The sequence below is a fragment of the Oncorhynchus tshawytscha genome, linkage group LG03, assembly GCF_018296145.1.
Source record: "Oncorhynchus tshawytscha isolate Ot180627B linkage group LG03, Otsh_v2.0, whole genome shotgun sequence".
Classification (NCBI taxonomy): domain Eukaryota; kingdom Metazoa; phylum Chordata; class Actinopteri; order Salmoniformes; family Salmonidae; genus Oncorhynchus; species Oncorhynchus tshawytscha.
Window position 1 is genome coordinate 16,634,845 of NC_056431.1, and position 18,541 is coordinate 16,653,385.

General features: G+C 40.3%; 1 protein-coding gene across 1 annotated transcript; it reads left to right on the top strand.

Annotated features, from left to right (window-relative positions):
• Nucleotides 1-7,057: 7,057 nt before the first annotated feature.
• LOC112228698 (interleukin enhancer-binding factor 2 homolog) lies at nt 7,058-16,419 on the top strand. The gene is made up of 14 exons (XM_024394247.2): nt 7,058-7,302; nt 7,579-7,750; nt 8,056-8,118; nt 8,277-8,319; nt 8,546-8,650; nt 12,974-13,051; nt 13,183-13,285; nt 13,582-13,647; nt 13,789-13,905; nt 14,137-14,215; nt 14,382-14,469; nt 14,687-14,863; nt 15,270-15,360; nt 15,461-16,419. The coding sequence occupies exons 2-14, from the start codon at nt 7,746-7,748 to the stop codon at nt 15,625-15,627; spliced, it is 1,182 nt and encodes a 393-aa protein (XP_024250015.1). The 5' UTR covers nt 7,058-7,302; nt 7,579-7,745; the 3' UTR covers nt 15,628-16,419.
• The last annotated feature ends 2,122 nt before the right edge of the window (nt 16,420-18,541 follow it).

Consider the following 18,541-nt stretch of genomic DNA (forward strand, 5'->3'; position numbering starts at 1 on the left):
GTTATGGCCAACATTCAAGAAAGCACGAAATGAGGGAAAGGCTGCTTACTTCGTCGGAGGACGAGGCTTCATCAACAGTTCGAAAATTGATATTCCTCCCTAGAATCTCACCAGAGAGAACAGATTGATGGTTTCAGCCATGGTATTCTCATTTTCCTTGTACTGATTAACATTACCTAACAAGCCTCAGGTGACTATTTTTCAGAACACTCAGGTACCTCAATAATTTATTAGCTTGTTCTTGTATGACTGGACCAGAAGAAAGCCTATTGTGTTTACAAACTCACGAAGAAGACTGAAAGTTGTATTTTTTTAAAAATGTATACAGTAACTAAGATACTGTTTTAAAGGGGCATACAGCTCTGCTCTGACTTTACACAGTTATTGTTCTATTTAGTTATTAATACTTATTTCCAAGTAAAATGGGTCTTTGAATGTGTATATGTAAAACATTTTTACTCTTAATTTTTTTAATGATCAGTTTTCATATTTATTTAAAATAGTACCGTTTAAAAAAGATTTAAAAAATTATTTTATTTTTATTTCTTAGAATAGTCCCTGATTACACTAAAGTGTAAGGGGTGCGTAACCGGTGGCAGGGAAGTCAGACGCAGGAGAGCAGAACTTGGTAATAGCCGGAGCAGTTTAATAACAAAACCAACGCCATAAAAATAACAATATATTGGGTACAAAATCCCGTCGCCCACCAATAAACACGTGCACAAGCACTTACAATAAACAATCCCACACAAAGACATGGGGGGAACAGAGGGTTAAATACACAACAAGTGATTGAGAGAATTGAAACCAGGTGTGAGGAAAAACAAGACAAAAAACATGGAAAATTAAAAGTGGATTGATGATGGCTAGACCAGCGACGCTGAGTGCCGCCCGAACATGGAGAGGACCCGACTTCAGCAGAAGTCGTGACATAAGGAGGGTTTTTATTCTCTTTTACTACAGAGAACCCTTGGTTTGGTCTTGAACATAATTTTCTGTTGAGTTGAATTTCAAAAGCCGGATAACAACTAGCTCAAAGTTCATGGTATAAGCTATTTTCACTTTAAGTTGACTTAAATGGTGCAGATCTTGGTTCCTTATCGCTTATGTTCACTGCTCCTACATTTTTGACTCATCCTACAATTTATACTTTTATATTATCTTTGTTGTTTTGTCTTTGTCTATACTTGATCTTAATGCTAGGGTGTTGCGAAACAATGTGAAGCGCAAGGCCTTATTTTTATTTGCAGAAAAATTACAAACAGATTTTTGCTTTTTTCAAGAGTCTCACTCAATTTCTGCTGATGCCAACTTCTGGAGGCAACGATATTTGGCTTTCCCATGGATCTGAACGCTCCGCTGGTGTCACTACAATGAAAAATACCTTTGGTGGTAATATTCTACACTCGGAATGTGACCCTTTTGGTCACTTTATTTGTCTTGTGATCAGTTACAATGACATTACGCTCATTGCTGTAAAATTCTACGGGTATAACACCAAACGTGAAAATTATGAGTTGCTTGAACCTAAAGAGAAACATGTACTTCATTGATTATCTACATTTCCTAATTCGTTATTATTGATAGTAGGGGACTTTAACATTACAAAAGATAACTCATCTGATAGATAGCCCCCAGGTAGGCCAAACAGTCAGAATTTGGGTTTAATAATTTTTATGGAAAAGTTTGATCTTACTGATATATGGATGGAGAGGTTTCCGGCCGACAGATCGTTCACTTGGAGTAACAAAACAAGTTCCAGACAGTCCAGAATAGATTTGTGGCTTATATCCAAATGTAATGATAGTGAGTGTGTTACTACAAATATTTGTACTACTCCCCTCACAGAGCAACGGGCCATTTACATTGATATCAAAATATTTACCCCTGATACTAACCTTGGTAGAGCATCCTACTGGAAGCTAAATAGCTTGTTATTAAATAATGATATAGTTAAGTTTGGGGTTAAAGGTCTGCTCTCACACTTTTGGGAAAGGGCTTGTGAATAAAAATCTTATTGCAAGAACTGTGAGCTCTTTAAATTTGAGGTGTCCAAACTCCTTAGAAAATATGGTAGTAATCTTGCAAGACCAGAAGAGCTGAGGAGGACAAGGTGATCATTAAGATAACTTCCCTTTCTCAGAGGTCCTCAGCCGGCCACTTGGGGGAGGAGAAGATGGAACTGATTGAGTTACAAAAAAACCTGGACAATATATATAGATTAATATAAACAGGATAATATATATAGATTAATTCAACTGGATAATAAATATAGATTAAATCAACTGGATAATATACATAGATTAAATAAACTGGATAATATATATAGATTAAATAAACTGGATAATAAATATAGATTAAATCAACTTGATAATATACACTGCTCAAAAAAATTAAGGGAACACTAAAATAACACATCCTAGATCTGAATTAATGAAATATTCTTATTAAATACTTTTTTCTTAACATAGTTGAATGTGCTGACAACAAGATCACACAAACATTATCAATGGAAATCAAATTTATCAACCCATGGAGGTCTGGATTTGGGGTCACACTCAAAATTAAAGTGTAAAACCACACTACAGGCTGATCCAACTTTGATGTAATGTCCTTAAAACAAGTCAAAATGAGGCTCAGTAGTGTGTGTGGCCTCCACGTGCCTGTATAACCTCCATACAACGCCTGGGCATACTACTGATGAGGTGGCGGATGGTCTCCTGAGGGATCTCCTCCCAGACCTGGACTAAAGCATCCGCCAACTCCTGGACAGTCTGTGGTGCAACGTGGCGTTTGTGGATGGAGCGAGACATGATGTCCCAGATGTGCTCAATTGGATTCAGGACTGGGGAACGGGCGGTCCAGTCCATAGCATCAATGCCTTCCTCTTGCAGGAACTGCTGACACACTCCAGCCACATGAGGTCTAGCATTGTCTTGCATTAGGAGGAACCCAGGGCCAACCGCACCAGCATATGGTCTCACAAGGGGTCTGAGGATCTCATTTCGGTACCTAATGGCAGTCAGGCTACCTCTGGCGAGCACATGGAGGGCTGTGCGGCCCCCCAAAGAAATGCCACCCCACACCATGACTGACCCACCTCCAAACCGGTCATGCTGGAGGTTGTTGCAGGCAGCAGAACGTTCTCCACGGCGTCTCCAGACTCTGTCACGTCTGTCACATGTGCTCAGTGTGAACCTGCTTTCATCTGTGAAGAGCACAAGGCGCTAGTGGCGAATTTGCCAATCTTGGTGTTCTCTGGCAAATGCCAAACGTCCGGCACGGTGTTGGGCTGTAAGCACAACCCCCACTTGTGGACGTCGGGCCCTCATACCACCCTCATGGAGTCTATTTCTGACCGTTTGAGCAGACACATGCACATTTGTGGCCTGCTGGAGGTCATTTTGCAGGGCTCTGGCAGTGCTCCTCCTTGCACAAAGGCAGAGGTAGCGGTCCTGCTGCTGGGTTGTTGCCCTCCTACGGCCTCCTCCACGTCTCCTGATGTACTGGCCTGTCTCCTGGTAGCACCTCCATGCTCTGGACACTACGCTGACAGACACAGCAAACCTTCTTGCCACAGCTCGCATTGATGTGCCATCCTGGATGAGCTGCACTACCTGAGCCACTTGTGTGGGTTGTAGACTCCGTCTCATGCTACCACTAGAGTGAAAGCACCGCCAGCATTCAAAAGTGACCAAAACATCAGCCAGGAAGCATAAGAACTGAGAAGTGGTCTGTGGTCACCACCTGCAGAACCACTCCTTTATTGGGGGTGTCTTGCTAATTGCCTATAATTTCCACCTGTTGTCTATTCCATTTGCACAACAGCATGTGAAATTTATTGTCAATCAGTGTTGCTTCCGAAGTGGACAGTTTGATTTCACAGAAGTGTGATTGACTTGGAGTTACATTGTGTTGTTTAAGTGTTCCCTTTATTTTTTGAGCAGTGTATATATAGATTATTGCTCATCAAGGAAGAAGCCACTGCTCCAAAACTGCCATAAAAAAGCCAGACTGTGGTTTGCAACTGCACATGGGGACAAAGATCGTACTTTTTGGAGAAATGTCCTCTGGTCTGATGAAACAAAAATAGAACTGTTTGGCCATAATGACCATCGTTATGTTTGGAGAAAAAAGAGGAAGGCTTGCAAGCCGAAGAACACCATCCCAACCGTGAAGCACGCGGGTGGCAGCATCATGTTGTGGGCTGCTTTGCTGCAGGAGGGACTGGTGCACTTCACAAAATAGATGGCATCACGAGAAAGGAAAATTATGTGGATATATTGAAGCAACATCTCAAGACATCAGTCAGGAAGTTAAAGCTTAGTCGTAAATGGGTCTTCCAAATGTACAATGACCCCAAGCATACTTCCAAAGTTGTGGCAAAATGGCTTAAGGACAACAAAGTCAAGGTATTGAAGTGGCCATCACAAAGCCCTGACCTCAATCCTATAGAAAATGTGTGGGCAGAACTGAAAAAGCTTGTGTGAGCAAAGGCCTACAAACTTGCCTCAGTTACATCAGCTCTGTCAGGAGGGATGGGCCAAAATTCACCCAACTTATTATGGGAAGCTTGTGGAAGGCTACCCGAAACGTTTGACCCAAGTTAAACAATTTAAAGGCAATGCTACCAAATACTAATTGAGTGTATGTAAACTTCTGACCCATTGGGAATGTGATGAAATAAATAAAAGCTGAAATAAATCATTATCTCTACTATTATTCTGACATTTCACATTCTTAAAATAAAGTGGTGATCCTAACTGACCTAAGAAAGGGATTTTTTTCCTGGATTAAATGTCAGGAATTGTGAAAAACTGAATTTAAATGTATTTGGCTAAGGTGTATGTAAACTTCTGACTTCAACTGTTTATAGATTAAAAGCAGAAGGAGCCTTTATTAGATCTAGGAAAAAATGACTTGAGGAGAGAGAACAGAATTCATCCTATTTCTTTTAGATTTGAGAAATTTCATTCTACAAATAACACTATCCATAAGTTACACATTGATGGTGTTATTACAGATGACCAAAAATGAATCGCTAAATACTGTAGTAATTTTTACAGGAAATTGTATAGCTCTACGTACTCTCAGGAATCCGTAAATATGTTTTTTGACTCACTAAATAATGTTCACTCGATCGGCAATACAGAATCTGTTTTTATTAATCACCCAACTTCTTTACAAATTCTTTAAATAATAGTCCTGTACAAGGTATTTCCATAGCTGGTAAAGAAATGATTATAAGCCAGCTGGCTGACGATACTACACTTTTTCTGAAAGATGCCAACCAAATTCCCATATCGATCAATGTGATACAATCCTTCTCCAAAGCGTCTGGTCTACATCTTAACATTAATAAATGTGAACTCATGGCTGTCGAAGATTGTGTGACACCTTCATATTATGGTATTCCAGTAAAAGAAGAACTTACATATTTAGGCATAACCATTACTAAGGATCTTATCTTTAAAAGGAAGAATCCTAATAACCAAGGCAGAAGGTATCTCTAGACTAACATATGGCGCTCTATCTTTATATCTTGATGGTAAAATAAGCAAGGAGATAGACCAGATGCTTTTCAACTTTCCGTGGAGAAACCATACCCATTACATTAGGAAAACTGTTGTAATGAACACTTATGAGTATGGTGGGCTGAATTTTCTGGACTTTACTACCTTAAATAATACTTTCAGGATCAATTGGAGCCATTTCTATGTGGAATTGTATTCCTGTCTTCTTTACTTTTGGTGGCCTTAACTTCATGTTGGTTTGCAATTATAATATTGACAAAGTTCCAGTGAAACTCTGCTTTTCATCGGCATGTTTTCTTGCCATGGTCCTTAATTTGTAAGCATACGTTTTCTCCACACATAAATTGTATATGGAATAATCGGGATATATTGTATTAAAATACTTCTTTGTTTTTAGAATATTGGTTCCGAAATAATATCCTATTGGTGAGCCAACTTGTAAATGTTTTTTTACTTAGTTACAAGGAATTCTCATCACTTTACAAGATCCCTGTAACACCCAAAGATTTTGCAGTTGTTTTAGATGCCATTCCCTCAGGTGTTGCTTTATTATTCAGGAACGTGTCAAGACCTGACCCTCAGAACCTACCTTCCATTAACCCTGTTGACTCATTAGTAGGAAAGATTTGTTTCTCCTTTGGTCCATTCAACAACACAGCGATACGAACCTTGTTTCAGCAGGATGTTGTACCTTAAGTCATGCATTATTGGAACGGTTTTATTGCTAATATCTGTTGGAAAAAAGTTTGGATGTTGCCACACACATATCTACTAAAATTAAGGAAGTTTCCTTTAAAATTATTCATGCCAACCACTATATGATGAAGTTTAAGAAAAACATAAACTCAAATTGTACCTTGTAATGAGCACCCAGAAACGGTGTTGCATCTTTTTTGGCATTGTATTCATGCAATGAAACTGTGGCAAGACATCAGTAGATTTATAATTGAACACATTTATGAAGATTTTACACTATTGTGGAGAGATGTACTGCTTGGATTCTTTACCTATGATAGAAATAAGTTGAAACATTTTATGTAATTAATTTCATTATTCTTTTGGCCAAATTTCATATTCACAAATGCAAATTTACAAACAAAACACCACATTTTCTTACCTTACAAAAAGAAATTGAACTATATTTTAAGACAATTAAATATATGTGATATTGTACCCCCTAGCCCAATTATCCTTTGTATGTTATTTATATATATCTGTTTCCCCATGTTCTTAATGTATTGATTTGTTGAAAAAATAAGTGCTATCACTTGTGCTTTCATGACTTACCTGAAGCCCTTTTGAGATGTGCCTTTTGTAATGTAAATGAGGCGTTAAGTGAAACGACAAAGGAGACGGAAGTGCCAGCATTCTCATGGTGGACCAGTCATTGCTGCATGCTAACTCACACTTTAGCCAAGCCCACATATCGTTCACTAACCCGTACAGTAGGTGGCGGCAATACACCTTATAGGATATAGTGTGCCATAAAATCCAAAGAAGAAGAAGACACGGTCAAACAGGAAAATACTAATGGGAAGATGGTGGAATTACATGTTCTGTTTGAATCAGATGGCGCGTCGAGTGGAGATGAGAAGTATTGGAATCAGTGGCGAATACGAAAGGAAATAAGTGAAGTAAAGTGGTAGTTGAAGTTGGTAAATCCAAGCCTAGTTCTGATATTTTTTTGGGTGAGAGTGAGGGTTTTGAATTGATGGAGTTACCTGGGAGATTCATTTTAAGTCTGAAAATCGTGGATGCGTTGGAGAAGGTGAGCGTAACAAGAAGTGGATTTATTTTGATTTATTTTGGTTTTCTGTCTATCAGTAGAACAGACAGAGCATACTCTGCGCTTCAATAAGATATTGGATTTTAGTGTGTGGATCTTTGAAGCAGCGTGCCTATCAAGGGGGGGGGGTATGTCTGGGGTGGTGCTAGAAGCAAAGGATATATGTGAAGAATTGGATCAAGTGGTTGGTGCTCACCATCTGACCCACGTGGTTGATAGAGTGAGGAATATACATTTTTGTTTCACTACCTCTAACAGTAGGTGGCGGCAATACACAGTAGGTTGTAGTCTGCCATTTAAACCTCAAAAAAGAAGAAGAATCCACACCCACTAACAAGCCAACGCAGCCGGTTCGAACACTCCTAGCAGCAGAAGTGCACATTTTCCATATCGATTTCAAGGAAGTTTCCACAACGTCTCACATAATGAGGTAAATTATATATATTTACACGTATGTGATTTAGATGGCTTTCAATAATAAATTACCAAACGCATTTCACCACGCTTAAACACTAGTTAAAACTTCGCTCGAGGTGTTCTAGCTAGCTAACGTTAGCGTCGTAAGCGTAACGTTACCTCGTGTTGTGTACAGAGTTCAGGGAACTCGCTAGCTAGCTATTGTACTAGAGCACGCCCCTTACTTGTTTATTAATTAATACATCACTTTGAACGTCGTTTAATGTTGCTTTGTGTTCAATACTTTGCATCAAGTTTATGAATGTGTTCATTTGCCAGAGGCGAGAGGGGTCGAGGCCGTGGTGGCCGTTTTGGGGTTCGGGGGGGAGGACCTGTGCCAGGGTAAGCACCTTCTGAGCACCACACTGAACATTGCAAAGTGTGCGCCCTTAGTAATGTTTGAGGTAAATTATATTTAAACTCAAACCAACTCAGGAAATGCATTGAAATTCAAATGCATTTATAAAATTAATCTGTGAAATTGCCCTGTCCGTTTGTAGATTTCGCCCATTTGTCCCTCACATCCCCTTTGACCTCTACGTGGTGAGTATTCTTGTTCAGTTTCAAAGAAATGACAAGTTATGGTTAATATTTCCATCCTTGAGCTTCCACATTTCTTCTCAAGACCCTGCTTCACAGCACTCTTTAGATGCAGAGTTTCCTTCTACTAGAGATGACTAATGGGAAGATGTTGCTACTTACATAATACAACATGACTGAGATTATATTTGTACCATTATGTGTTAATAAATATCAATTTCCCCATCAGTGTGAAATAGCCTTCCCTCGTCTGAAGCCTGCCCCCGATGAGACAGCCTTCAGTGAGGCCCTACTGAAGAGGAACCAGGACCTTGGCCCCACCTCTGTTGAACAGGTCTGTAACTAGACGCACACGTGCACACATGACCATTTACTATTTTAAACATGTTCACATGCAGCAGACCTTACAACTGGAGTAATTCAAGTGCGGTGGTCTGATGAGACACTACAGCAGCAAGTGCCCTTTTTAGTTCTGTGTCTGTAATATAAGCTGGGAATAATATCCATTTATGTTGTTAAACCTCTCTGGGATATGTGGGACGCTAGCGGCTCACCTGGCCCAAAAGCCAGAGAAAATGAAGAGCGCCAAATTCAAATATATTACTATAAAAATCAAACTTCATGAAATCACACGTGAGATACCAAATTAAAGCTACACGTGTTGTGAATCCAGCCAACATGTCAGATTTCGAAAGGGCTTTTCGGCGAAAGCAAACGATGCTATTATCTGAGGATAGCACCTCAGTAAACAAAAGAGAGAACATATTTCAACCCTGCAGGCGTGACACAACGCAGAACTAAAAATATAAATCATGCCTTACCTTTGACAGGCTTCTTTTGTTGGCACTCCAATATGTTCCATAAACAAATTGTCCTTTTGTTTGATTAATTACGTCTATATATATATATATATATATATCCATTTATTTGGTGTGTTTGATCCAGAAAAACACCGGTTCCAACTTGCGCAACGTGCATACAAAAGTTACCTGTAAATTTTGCTACATTTCAAACTACTTTTGTAATACAACTTTAAGTATTATTTAAAGTAAATAATATATAGAATTGAAGACTGGATCTGTGTTCCATACAGGAAGAAAACAAACTGATGCTACCTTTCTGGTCACGCGCTTCTAACAAACAGTACACTTGCGAAGTTACTCTCATTTTGAACAGGGCTACTTCATTACACAAAGGAAAAACCTCAACCAATTTCCAAAGACTGGTGACATCCAGTGGAAGCGGTAGGAACTGCAAGAAGGTCCTTTCGAAATCTGGATTCCCAATGAAAAACCATTGAAAAGAGTGATGTTAAAAAAAAATCTGAATGGTTTTTCCTCTGGGTTTCACCTGCTACATAAGTTCTGTTATGCTCCAACAGTTTTAGAAACTTCAGTGTTTCCTATCCAAATCTACACATAATATTCATATCTTCTGGGGATGAGTAGCAGGCAGTTGAATTTGGGCATGCATTTCATCCGGATGTGAAAATACTGCCCCCTGTCACCAAGAAGTTAAGAAACAAATGGAACGAAATGGGGAGGGACCTACTTGAATTTGTCAAATAGAAACTTGTTTTCTGTTTGGAGTAAATGGTTTCTGTTGATAAACATTTTGCAAAAAAATTGTCGTAATGAATACACCCCTGCTGCTACAGAATCACACAGTAACCAGGTTTCCATCCAACCTTTTTATGCAAGTAAATTACATGAAGGATAAAAAATGTCACGACAGGTCTGATGGAAACAGCAAATTTGTTACCTTTCCAAATGTCAAAAACAAAATACGCTAGACAAGGTGGGATCTTTTTGTGTCGATAAAATTAAGTGTGAGATGGTGGTGGAAATGCCTTTTATTCACAACTATTTATATAATAACCATCATATCAAAGTAAACTGGGAGTCACGCAATGATATTGTGTGGTCCTCTCACTACAACTCAGGAAAACATACTTTATTTAGCTACAGATGAAATATGTTATGAACTTTACAGGGTGGTTAAATCAAATCAAACTTTATTTGCCACAAGCGCCGAATACAACAAATGTAGACTTTACTGTGAAATGCTTACTTACAAGCCCTTAATCAACAGTGCAGTTCAAAAAGAAAATATTTACCAAGTAGACAAAAATAAAAAGTTAAAATAAAAGTAACATAACAAGAATAACAATAATGACGCTATATACAGGGGGTACCGAGTCAGTGTGCAGGGGTACAGGCTAGTTGAGGTAACTGTAGTTGGGGGTGAAGTGACTGCAGATGTAACAAACAAACCGAGAGTAGCAAGAGGGATTCTTATGAATTGTTCCGCAGTGTAATGGCTTGGGGGTAGAAGCTGTTGAGGAGCCTTTTGGTCCTTGACTAAGCGCTCCGGTACCGCTTGCCGTGCGGTAGCAGATAGAAGAGTCTATAACTTGGGTGATTGGAGTCTCTGACAATTTTATGGCCTTTCCTCTGACAACGCCTATTATATAGGTCCTGGATGGCAGGAAGCTTGGCCCCAGTGATGTACTGGGCCGTTCGCACTACCCTCTGTAGCACCTTACGGTCAGATGCCGAGCAGTTGCCATACCAGGCGGTGATGCAACCGGTCAGGATGCTCTCAATGGTGCAGCTGTAGAACCTTTTGAGGATCTGGGGGCCCATGCCAAATCTTTTCAGTCTACCGAGGGGGGGAAAAGGTTTTGTTGTGCCTTCTTCACGACTGTCTTGGTATGTTTGGACCATGATAGTTTGTTGGTGCTGTGGAAACCAAGGAACTTAACTCTCGACATTCCACTACAACCCCGTTGATGTTAATGGGGGCTTGTTCGGCCCGCCTTTTCCTGTAGTCCACGATCAGCTCCTTTCTCTTGCTCACAATTAGGGAGAGGTTGTTGTCCTTGCACCACACTGCCAGTTCTCTGACCTTCTCCCTATAGGCAGTCTCATCGTTGTCGGTGATCAGGCCTACCACTTCTGTGTCGTCAGCCAACTTAATGATGGTGTTGGAGTCATGTTTGACCACACAGTCGTGGGTGAACAGGGAATACAGGAGGGGACTAAGTACACACTCCTGAGTGGCCCCAGTGTTAAGGACCAGCGTGGCAGATGTATTGTTGCCTACTCTTACCAACTGGGGGCGGCCCGTCAGGAAGTCCAGTGCATGGTGATGAGCTTGATGTTCCTTTCCAATACATTTTGAGGGTGTTATTCTGATGACATGATGATCAATGTTTGACTGTCATTTTAACAAACTAAAATAATCTCTCTCATCATGTAGGTAGCCTACCTGCACTGTATCTGTGAGCTGTTGGCTAGAGTGCACTTGCCAAGACCAGAGATTTGCTGTATAACACAATATTTCTTACCAAAATAAAAGTCGAGTTGAGAACGTGATAGAAACCCATTTAACTTGTATTTTTTTGTTCAGTACATGGGAATTTAACCGCTACAGTTATTATGTGCTCTACGTCATTGCGCACACTGTAATTTGATTGAAACACATATCTGGTGAGAAAATGGATTTAATTTTTATGCTGATTTTAGAACATTCACATGAAAATTTGTCACCAATTGGATGGAAGCCTAGCTACTGTCAGTAAACTAAATCCACAACATTCAACACTTGGCAGACATTCGATACAGATCACAGGTAAGATCATCAGTACATAGTTACATCAGATAATGATAAACAGGCACCAAACTGCTTCATTAAATATGGTACTTAAACATGAATGGTTAACTCCTTTTTCCCTTCCCCAAGGGAATGATTCTGGCTGGATCTCCCCACAGATACAATCATGTTACTATCTACTGCAGCCCTCCCCCTCCACACACAACACCAGTTCTGCCAGTCACATTCTGTTAAAGGTCCCGAAAGCGCACATCCCTGGGTCGCTCGTCTTTTCAGTTCGCTGCAGCGAGCAACTGGAACGAGCTGCAACAAACACTCAAACTGGACATTTTTATCTCAATTTCTTCATTCAAAGACTCAATCATGGAAACTCTTACTGACAGTTGTGGCTGCTTTGCACTACTTTCTTGCCCTTTGTGCTGTTGTCTGTGCCAAATAATGTTTGGCATGTTGTGTTGCTGCCATGCTATGATGTCTTATGTCTCCCTTTATGTGGTGTTGTCTCTCTTGTCGTGATGTGTTTTTGTCTTATTTGTATTTAATTCATTTTTAATCCCATTCCCTGTCTCCGCAGGAGGCCTTTTGGTAGGCCGTCATTGTAAATAAGAATTTGTTCTTAACTGACTTGCCTAGTTAGGTAATAAACATTTATTTATTTACCTATCCACAGTAACTATAACTATAACTATAAAAACTATATAACTATAACTATAAAAATATTTGCTATAATTTCCCATTACAAATACCTAATACGTTGTAAGATCTGGCATGTCTGCAATGTTCTCAGGCAAGAACTGTTGTGGCAGGGATGTGGATTTCAAGTGCTCAACAAGTTGTGTGTTTATGGCATTTTGATTTCAGACACTTGGTGGCAGCCTACTCCATAGTTTAGTGGCGCCCAATGTGTTACTTCACTCCAGCTGTCTGCTTCATAGACCGGTGTTTCTTAAACCATTTTGAACCAGTGTCCAAGATGACTCCAGTTAGAACTAGCACGTTAGAACTGCCGTCAGTAGTTTTACCTTTTCTCTCTTTCTTCTAGTCATCCATCTTGTCACTGGTCACCAAAATTACCAACGTCATTGACAACTTCATCGTTTCAGCTGGGGCTGATGAGGTGGTACGTACTACAGTGTCAGATTTCATCTCGCCAGAGAAATACAGTTTGGTGAATCCTCAAATGCAGGGATGAGGGAATTTCAAACCAGTTGAGTTGAATGTGACATTGTTTTCATACTTTTCTAACTCTAGGAAATTGAGGAAATGAGACAGGTAGGCTCCTACAAGAAAGGCACCATGACAACAGGACACAATGTTGCAGACCTTGCTGTCATTCTGAAGATATTGCCTTCTGGTAAGTTTTTACCTAAATCAAATTTATTTATATAGCCCTTTGTACATCAGCTGATATCTCAAAGTGCTGTACAGAAACCCAGCCTAAAACCCCAAACAGCAAGCAATGCAGGTGTAGAAGCACGGTGGCTAGGAAAAACTCCCTAGAAAGGCCAAAACCTAGGAAGAAACCTAGAGAGGAACCAGGCTATATGCATTGCTAATGTCACTATTACAAATACGTAATCACTACTCAGAGGAAATGGGGTAGTGGATGGAACATGGTCAACTGACCACTAATGTGTCTGTTTCTCCCAGTGGAGACGGTGACCGCTCTGGGAACCAAGGTGGTGGAGACCCTACGCACACAGGACCCTTCGGAAGGTAATGCACATCACTTTTCTTTATGTTCTCATCGGTCTTGGAACCTAATCAAGTATCTGGTGCAATTATGCATGCTTTTAGGTCTGGCTTTCTGAGATTATATTGGTAATCTACAGTATGTGTTTGAATATGTTTCCCCAGTACTCTCCATGCTGCCCAACGAGACGGGCTTTGAGATCAGTTCGGCCGACGCCACAGTGAAGATCCTCATTGCCACCGTGCCCCACAACATGCGCAAGCTGGAGCCTGATGTGCACAGTACGTATAGCAAGGATTAACAGCGGCATTCTTCCAATGGATGGGGGGGATGAAGGGTGGATGGAGGCAACCAGAGATATGGAGATGGTTTAGCTGTTAACCTTTCACTTCTACGGTGTATCCTCTGATCGAAGAAATATTGCTGTTATAGCTGACATGAGGGACTAAAACATCAATGTCATCAGGTTTAGCCAGACATATTGAGTGATTCTGTGTCTCCCTTCTCCACAGTCGATATGAAGCTCCTGCAGAACTCCCTGGCTGCTGTTCGCCACGCTCGCTGGTTTGAAGAAAATGCCTCCCACTCTACGTGAGCTGCCAATGCGAACTCCCACCCACCCACCTATGGCTTCATCAGTGGTTTATTTTTTTAACGGTCAATTTTGGATTGAATAGAGAATGGAAATGTTGTTGATGTTAAATATACCTATCCAAACACGTCAATTTGTGTGTGTGGTCTGGTTCTGCCCTATCAGGGTGAAGGTCCTGGTCCGTTTGCTGAAGGACCTGAGGATCCGCTTCCCAGGGTTTGAACCCCTTACCCCCTGGATGTTGGACTTACTGGTGAGCCCCATGCACAACTGTCTGCATACACTCAATTTATGTTGTATGTCTGTCCTGACCCTATTTAAGCAAACTAGTTGTCATCGTTGGAAAGATTGTTTAACCTGAAGAGGTGTAAAAAGCACTCCCATATGTTAATGTGCTCATTAGACTTCAGTGTTGGCCTTATTCTAATTTCCGTGGTGAAGATTTTCAGTTTCTCTCGCTCTCTGTCCAGGGTCACTCTGCAGTCATGAACAACCCCAGCAGACAGCCGCTAGCCCTCAATGTGGCCTTCAGGCGGAGCTTGCAGATGCTGTCATCGGGGCTTTTCTTGCCTGGTTCAGCTGGTATTGCAGACCCCTGTGAGAATGGACACTACCGTGTATTCACTGTCATGAACCTGGAGCAACAGGTACTTGCCTGCTGGCCTCTCCATTACATTTTTGGTCATTTAGCAGATGTTCTTATCCAGAGTGACTTAACAGGAGCAATTAGGGTTAAGTGCCTTGCTCAAGGGCACATTGACAGATTTTTCAGGTAGTCTGCTCAGGGATTCAAACCAGCAACCTTTCGGTTACTGGCTCAGCACTCTTAAGCGCTAGGCTACCTGCCGGACCGTCTCTTATCTTGTAAGAGTGTAAACCTGAACTTTCTGAATGTAATCTTGAATTATTCTGTTTGAATTCCATTTTTTTAGGTTGTCTAAAACGTAGTCTGCAATACAGTCGTGGCCTAATTTATAATACTAGTGTATTAAACAATACATTTTCAGTGTCTTCTTCACTATACCAAGATGCTGACATATTTGCTCTGTCCAGGACATGGTGTGCCTCACTGCTCAGACCCTGGTGAGGTTGCTGTCTCATGGCGGCTACATGAAGATTCTGGGTCTGGATGGAGACGCTAGCCGTAAGTCAACTCACCTGAACTTGAGGCATTTACAGCACTTTTATTAGTGATTGAACTTTCTCCCCCACACGCGTTTACCTGTTCTGTTTTCTCTGGTCAGATCTAGTGGTGGAGACATCCACGTGGGATGGAGTGACAGTGAAGCCTTCTGAGAAGGCATATGAGAAGATGCCGGAGGTGGAATTGGAGGTGGATGATGATGATGATGATGATGATACAGAAATGGAGAGCATGGATGCTAAAGAGGTCATGGACACTAAAGAGTGATTGTGGTGACAGACTTTCAGTTTGTCATTCAACTGTTTTGAATGGTCCCATTCTGAGGAGGGATGGGGATTTATTTTTTCTTTTTGTACTGTCTCCTACCCATGCCTAGTTTAAGGGCTTGTTTTGTTTTCTGACAACCCTGATACTAGGGAAACAAGGTGTGGCTTCCAATGTTTTTTATGTTTCAATTTATATCAAGTCTAAACAGAAATTGAACTATTTTCTCTTGGCTTATTGTATGGCAAAGATTTTGATTAAAAAAAAACTTTTATTGAAAATTCTGATTTCTATGGTCCACTCCCAATTGATGGTGTTCCGGTGTACAGTTTCTCACTGAGCTGGCTGTCAAAAATGGATAGATCATGTCAGTTTGGTGGTGTCTGAAGTTACTGAGCAGCCAGTGGAGACATCTGTTTATAATGTCATCTGGACTATTACATACAGCGGTGGTGTTGTCAGTAATAACTGGGCTTTAATCAATGAACCCAATTGCGTAGTCCTTTGACGGCAGACCTGGAAACAGTCATAATCGTTAAAGGAGCTGTGAATGGAGGGGGAGGCTGCTAGCGCTCAGCAATTAAAACCCAAGGCTGGCTTATTGAGGTTTTCTCTGGCTAGACGGAGATCTTGATCGATCCATGGCTGATAGAATATCTATTTTGTTTGATATTAAGTGCACAAAATACTATGCTATTGGCCCTTAAACTCAAGGATTTATTCTGCCCTGCACAGTGAACAGAGCTTTTTCAATGTGTTAACCTTTTTTTGAATAATAAAGCTGAATAAACATGCCGTAGTTATTGTTGATTCTCCAGCTGACTAACCACATCCCCCTTCAAATGGAATGTTGCAACTGTGGTATTGGAGTACTTGTCCTCAGATGGCAGAGGTTTAAACTTTTGCATCCTTCCAAGTGTTCCAATCATTCTGAGAAAAAAATGCTGTTGTGTCAATAACAAAAATGCTTGCTATTGTTTTCAAAAGTTTTTTTTTTGTTTTTTTTGTCAGTGGTACAAATTGTTAATATTTGGCTCTTGGACCTTGACAATGGTTAGCTTTTCATTGGGTTGTTGATTTTGAAGTATCTGTATACTGGTTGAAAATGGCAGATTTGGACACGGGTATCTAAATTGGACCTCTGTACAGTAACATGCTATACATGAGATCAGAGCTCTGACTCTGCGCTTCACAGCTCCGTATGGGTTTTGACACAGCCGTTCTGAACTTGCACCGCGTAGGACAAGAAGGTGCCCCATCCCTCCCCCTAATTGGGCATCTTTAAAATTATATATTTTTTGCTGTAAATTAGGATTACTGGTAGTCTATTTCAAAGATGAGGGTAATAAATACAACTTTGATGTCATACAAGCAAGCCAAACACCGGTGAGTACAAATGGGTACTTCACATTACCATATGAAACTTGTAATATAGTGTCACTGTTTATAATCACTGTTTGATGTACAGTTACTAGATGTTATGGTGTTATACCCTGGGTTGTACTGAACAGAATGAGACCATGTTTGTTGTATTGTGAAGATTTGCAGTCTACCACACATCTGAATGCACTCATGACTCTATTCTATGCTCACCAATTATGACCTGCTCTGAAATGTCTTGAGAAAGCCTAGCACTGTAAGATCATATTTTATCTTTTTGCTAGTCATGTTGGCAATAGAACAAGCTTTCAAATTATACCCACCTGACCCAGATTGTGATTTATAATGGGCTGTTTTTTGATTGTGTAAAGGCGGGGATGCAGGGCTGTGTTCCAAAAAAGAGTTCTTGCTCTAGTTCCTCAATGGCAGAGCTAGGAGACTCAAATCACCTTATAGTTGAAGACTCGTCTTTTAGTCATAAGTGTATTGAAATTACTTAGGAACTGTGCACACTTTGTAGAGGTGTGGCCAGTTGGAGACATCAGTTAGTCACTCAAACCCATATTTGTCTTATGTTGCACCTACCCCAAATTTTCCAAGAATTTTCTTATGTTACTGAATGTATCCAGTGTATTTTTAGATTTCATTACCAACAAATGTGGCAAAGTACAGTAAATGTATAATGCACATAAAATCAACTAATGTTTGAATTGTCTTGTCAGGTGAACTGTTGTCCTTTTAGTCTATTAATTTCCACATAATCTCAACTGTTCCCTTTTAATAGCTACCATGGGTATGCATATGATTTCTGTAAGAAACATTTCAATTTATCCCTGTCCATATAGGCCAATTTCCACACATGTAATTAAGCAATTTATGTCTTTGGAATTCAGTGACTGGGGACAATGTAATTAAATCTGCATGATAGAATTTGGCCTTCAGCAGATGCTATCCCGTTGCTATGCTGTAGCAGAGCCATTCTGATAAGAATAGAAAAAAGTAAAATGACTGGAGGTAAAACAATTATAATTCACAGCCTCTAACCCCATTTGACATTTTGGAGCTGGTATTTGACAAGCGGTGTGTGTGTAGGCCTGTGACTGTCATGGATTTTGGATGATTGTAGTTGGTCAGCCAAATGATAATCGTGAATAGCAAAAAATATACAGTTGAAGTTAACATACACTTAGGTTGAAGTTATAGCTCATTTTTCAAACACTCCACAAATGTTTTTGTTAACAAACTATAGTTTTGGCGTGTTGGTTAGGACATCTACTTTGTGCCATAACACAAGTAATTTTCCCAGCAATTATTTACAGACAGATTATTTCCCTTATAATTCACTATCACTATTCCAGTGGGTCAGAAGTTTACAAACACTAACTTGACTGTGCCTTTAAACAGCTTGGAAAATTCCAGAAAATTATGTCATGGCTTTAGAAGCTTCCGATAGGCTAATTGACATCCTTTGAGTCAATTGGAGGTGTATCTGTGGATGTATTTCAAGGCCTACCTTCAAACTCAGTGCCTCTTTGCT